General features: G+C 53.4%; 1 protein-coding gene across 1 annotated transcript; it reads right to left on the bottom strand.

Moving 5' to 3' along the window:
* Positions 1-1305: 1305 nt before the first annotated feature.
* LOC147348806 (disintegrin and metalloproteinase domain-containing protein 20-like) lies at positions 1306-3810 on the bottom strand. The gene has a single exon (XM_086365015.1). It carries the CDS (start codon positions 3689-3691, stop codon positions 3023-3025), a length of 669 nt encoding a protein of 222 aa, XP_086221141.1. The 5' UTR covers positions 3692-3810; the 3' UTR covers positions 1306-3022.
* Between the last annotated feature and the right edge of the window lie 1367 nt (positions 3811-5177).

The following is a 5177-nucleotide window of genomic DNA, read 5'->3' as shown; positions in this document are numbered from 1 at the left end:
TTCTATTTTAGACTCTATTTCTGCTTTCAGTTTCTGAATTGACTAATACCAAATGTGTGTTTTTCCCCTGGGCTGCTTCAGGTCAAGAAACATGATGAGACTGCCTCTGTGTCCTCTCCCTCCTCCCAAAGCCCTGGATGGAACCGGAGCCGCTGACTGTGCTCAGTGGGCCTTTGCAATGGCTAACCCACAGCAGCCCGCTTTCCCCAGCTTCTTCTCCGACATGAGGGAAGAACCGCTGGAAGGAGAAGAACCTTGTCTCTCAAGGGCTCTGGGGAAGAGAGGCCTTTCACCACGGGGTGCTGTCTCTGGTCCACTTGCTTCCTCAGGTACGGGAGGGAGCAGGTGGGCCAAAGGAGGCTTTGTCAAGGTCGTGGCCAGGTGCCCCAGTGTTGAAAGCACCTAAACCCAGGCTCTCTGCCAGCCCTGACCAGGAGAAGGGCGAACACTCCTGTCCCTGGACAGGGTGTGGGGCACCTCTTCCGCCTGCACTGGGCTCTGCAGGCAGGGGTCGGTGGGAGGGAGGAGGACCCTGGGCGGTTGGGAGGGTCTTCACACAAGAGTGCTGGCAGTGCGTCTCCCAAGCAGACCCGGTGGTCCCTGGGCTCCCACAAACTGGAGCCATTGTGGGGCCAGGAGAGTGTTTCCAGAACCTTCCATCTCTGAGTTTTAGAACCCCGTTTGAGTTTGAGGACTTTAAAGCCTTTACCCAAGAATTGTGGAAAAAAGAGGAGAGCCCACCTAGATTCTAGCGCTGGGTCTGCAGAGCCTGGAGGCCATGGGCACCAGGGTGGCCTCCCAGGGGGTGTCCTCATGGGGGCCAGACACACCCAGCACTTGAGCACACTCACTCTTGCACACACGCGCATGATGTTCATCTCAGAAAAAGCCAGAGGTCACCCAAGGGTGAGAAATGGCTGACTGGGCCTCTGCTCTGTCCTGAGGCTGGACGTGGAAGGCTCCCACCCTGCCCAGCTGCCAGAGGACAGTGGGGCTGCCACGTGTGGCAGATCATTCCATTAGCCCCCGACCCTGCGCGAGTAGTCCTCGACTGGGAGTAGCCCTTGAATACCCTGAATCCAGTTTGGGTTTGGCAAAAGAGAAGCTACCTAGGAGATGAGGAAAACCTCAGTGTTCAAGAGCACTGATTTGGAGAAACCCCCAATAAAGTTTCCCCTAAAGGGGTTGTTAACACCGAGACCAGCAACTTTGGGTCAAGACCCAGTTGCTGACTCAGGTCTCTCCTGACCAGTCTCAGGCTCAGTTTGGGTTCTTAGGAATACAAAATATTAGAGGACACCTATGTATGCTTTTCAAGATTTATTTCAGAGTTCTGATCAGCGGCCTATCGAAGAGACCTGGTGTGAGAATGCTGACCCTCCTGATACCTGCCCCCACCCCTGTCTGCCGCAGACTTCAGCTTTGCTGTCTATCACTGACTCCTTCTCAGAAGTTCCTCCTACCTCCCCTGCAGTTGTGCAGGGGTCAGGAGGCTGGTTTACACAGGATGCACTGTCTCTTCCTTAATTTTGCTGGTATGGATAGTTTTTACATTTGTGGCCACACCAAAGAGGACTGCAGCTGTAAGGGCATACAGGTGACCGAACACCAGTCTCACATAGACTAAAATTGTTTCGTCATATGGTACCGATCGAAACAGTCTTGGAGGGGGTCCGCTGTCTTCACTCCCTCCATAACCCGTGTTTTGGCAAAACGGCGGTGCCCAGCCCAGGTGGCAATGGCAGTTGTCTTCACTGTTGCAAACTCCTCTGGAGTTGCATTTCTGAGGGAAACATGTATACTCCATTTTACTAACAGAACCGTTGCAGAAGGTGTTTAAACAGTACGTTCCAGGAGCACAGAGGGCACCGTTTTTCACTTGGCCATAATCAACTGCTCCTTGCCCACGGTGTAGGTTCAGCCCAAAACACAAGGCTTCTAACGTATGCGTTTGATGAAATCCAACATGTTGCTGCAGCGGAGGGAGAAAACTGACATTGGTGCACTGCAGCCTTCCACAAAGCTGATCCTACTGCGAACAAGCTATAAAGCAGACAGACCAAGATGTTCTTCTACAGAATCCAAATCGGTAAGCTTTTCTGTTTATAGTATAGCATTGATCCGGAGCATTCAAAGCCCCTCTACCAAAGATTTCTTTGCAATGCACACTACGGTCAGTACAAGTTCCTTTAAAGCAGTACCCCTCTTCACCACATGGGGTTCCATCTTGCATAAAAACATCTCTAGGGCAGGTCTTGCTTATCCCACGGCAGTACTCAGGAAGGTCACACATACTCCGGATGGGTCTGCAGAGCGTCCTGGGCTTGGAGAATGTGCAGTTTGTGCAGCACGTGTCTGCATCACAAATACTTGCCTCAGTGAAAGAACAGAGGTTGTCACAGCATGGGTTGCTATAGCACTCCTTGAAGGAGCCGCAGTCGCATTGCTCCTCATTTTCTACTTCTTTGTTTCCACAACGTTCATGTGTCTTCGATCTATTGTAATATACCAGCTCAGGGAGATACATACAAGCGCTTCTATCACGCATAAGTATATGTTGTAAATGCCCATAGGAACAGTTACTGAAAGCATCTGTCAGTGACTGGTAGCCATTCATAACGCAGGTGGTCCTTCTCTGGCAAACACAGTCTGGGTCGTCATAATAGAGACCAATACTTCTGCCAATTAGAAAGCACAAATAGAGAGCCACCGTTAGGGTATTTTTCCCTGATGTAGCAATTGGCACCAAATTAGCTGGATGGCAGAAACTATATAGGTTTGGAATATAGGCACCATCAGGTGGTTCAACTGTGCTAAAGACTACAGCTGTATGTGGGTTAAAAGCGGGAAATATGGTTGTTGAATAGAACTGGAAATATGCACTCTGTGATCTGAGAGACGCAGTGCTGACTGGGTCCCTAACATCATAAACGTATACGAGGCCAATATAAAACCTTATCTCAAGACCACGATAAACTGCATCAATGATATTGCCCACATCCACCATGTACTGAACAGTTTTTCACACATTGTTTACAGTTCTGTAAAATGAATTAGTAGACTGAAATACTCCTTTCATATGTGCTTCATGGAACATATACAGCTTACTAGACATCCTGGGGGCTGCAGTGATGCTTGCTGGAGAAAGCAGAGGGTCCCTTTCCTCCTCATACCCTGGTCTGTGCTTCAGTCCTATAGTGCTGGTATCTGCCACCATCTGAGAAAGAATGTGCTCAAACTTTCGAGAATGCTTGAGGGGGCTGATTTCGTAGGCGAGGTCATCCAACTTCATATAACCCTGGAGACCCCCATAGCACGTGTTTATGGTGACCGTGGAGAAAGGGATCTCCTCCAGGTAGCCAAAGTAGTAGCAGTCTTCAGGGACGAAGGGGTGGTCCGTCTGCAGGACTCCTTGGTCATCCTGAGTCATCATCAGGTATCCAGGCCAAAAGAGCCTCTTGCGTCGCATGTGGATTACATGCCTCTGTCCCCCAAAACGCAGGCTGTAGGAGAGCCAGCCCAAGACCTGGGCGCCCTTGCCTTGGTGCAGCTCCTTCCTGGGAATCACCACCTCCGTGGAGATGTAGCGCCATGAGGGACGGTCCGGAGAGCACTGGACAGGGGCCAGCACTGCACAGAGCCCGAGCAGCCAGAGGGCTGCCCTCAGGGAGACCCAGCCCTCTGCCGGCATGGGGGCGCTGCTCAGGGATGTCTGCCAGCGAGGACAGAGAAGGCGAGGCCCTGCAGAGAAGCCAGGTCTGAGCCGCGTGCTGAGGCCACTGCCGTCAGAGGAGACACTGACAGAGAACAAAGGGTGCCGGGGCTGCCAGCGCCCAGCCCTGGGCGGGTCGTGTGCAGAGACGGAGTCACAGTCACAGGGCGAGGCCCTGGGCAAGCCTGGTCATCAGTGCAGCGGGGCTGACCAGGGGCAGGGGGGAGGCTGTGTCCACGAGGGTGGCATGGGAGGGGCAGGGGAGGGGAGCAGAGGCCTGTCTCCACTCCACACGTCCAGCCCTTCTTCTGGCGGTCTGCACGCCCAACGTACACCTGCAACACGGCTCACGGCCCCCCACTCTGCCCCCTGGAGCTGCCAGGCCCCCTCCTGCACAGGCCTCTTTTCCTCCCTGCGAGCACCACTTCCTGCTACTTTGGCGATTGGAACCAGACACTGCTCACGTCACTTAACATTTGTAGGTGTTGAAAATGTTTTAGAAGCTCATAATTGCGTGTGTCTCATTCCGATTAGCAGGTAGGTCACTTGCAAACCACGTGTTCCTCTTGATTTTTGCTTGGAAGCGTCGTTTAGGCCCCCTGAGGAGCTGGCTCCCCACTCTCCTCTGGGACACTCTCTGTGATTCTTGCTGACCCTGGCTGGTGAGACCAGAAATCAGGCCTGACTGCGAGACCCTGGGTGACCTTCTGTGTGGTTCTTTCCCGGCAGGGGATGGTTCTCGCCTGTGCCTCTGTGGACCCAGGGGGCTGCATGGTACCCAAGGGGAGCGAGGAAGTATTTCAGGCAGTTTTACACCACTTTGTAGCCATCCACAGAGGACAGAAACTCACTCACAGGGCAGAATCAAAAGCAAGATTTCGCTTTCATCCATAATATGAGAACTCTGTATCAACAGAGGGTGCCCTCTGCTGCATTTTGCTCGTTGGTCTGTTTCTCTTTTTGCCTTCTTGTCTTGGGAGAGAACACGTCTGACTCAGGTCGGATCTGGCTCCTTCCCTTTCACGTCTGTGTTCTGTTGCCTTGACTGCAAGCTGCTCGCTACAGGGAGGTGGCCCACGGTGTACGCAGTGGCTGTCTCCTGAACCCTGCCCCCTTGCCTGAGAGTCAGCTCACAGGAAACCCTTGGTCAAGCCCTGCTGGGCATGGCTGCAGGGGATGAGAACCTGAGCCCTCCATGCAGAATCTGGCTGGAAGCACGAAGTGTCTGCAGCAGCCTGTGGCCTTTAGCACTTTAGCACCCGACCTCCTCACCTCCCAGTCTCTGCGCTGTAAGAGAAACAGGAGTCAAACTCCAGGCCACATGGTTCGGGAGGACTCTCGTCGGCCCTCTGCTCTGTCTGTTGGCTCTGCCAGTAAGGCCGCTACTCGTGGCCCCGACTCCTGGCCCTCGGCGGATCGGCCTGTGGTGAGGCGAGCAGAGCGGAAGGAGCATGGGCTCTAGGAT

The sequence above is a fragment of the Bos grunniens genome, chromosome 21, assembly GCF_055505025.1.
Source record: "Bos grunniens cultivar Pamir isolate PY7600 chromosome 21, Bosgru_T2T1.0, whole genome shotgun sequence".
Lineage (NCBI taxonomy): Eukaryota > Metazoa > Chordata > Mammalia > Artiodactyla > Bovidae > Bos > Bos grunniens.
Note: the sequence above shows the minus strand (reverse complement) of the source record. Positions and strands in the feature narration are given on the sequence as shown.

Excerpts from the sequence above, each read along its gene's own strand:
- LOC147348806 (XM_086365015.1), bottom strand. The coding sequence starts at position 3,691 with ATGCCGGCAGAGGGCTGGGTCTCCCTGAGGGCAGCCCTCTGGCTGCTC.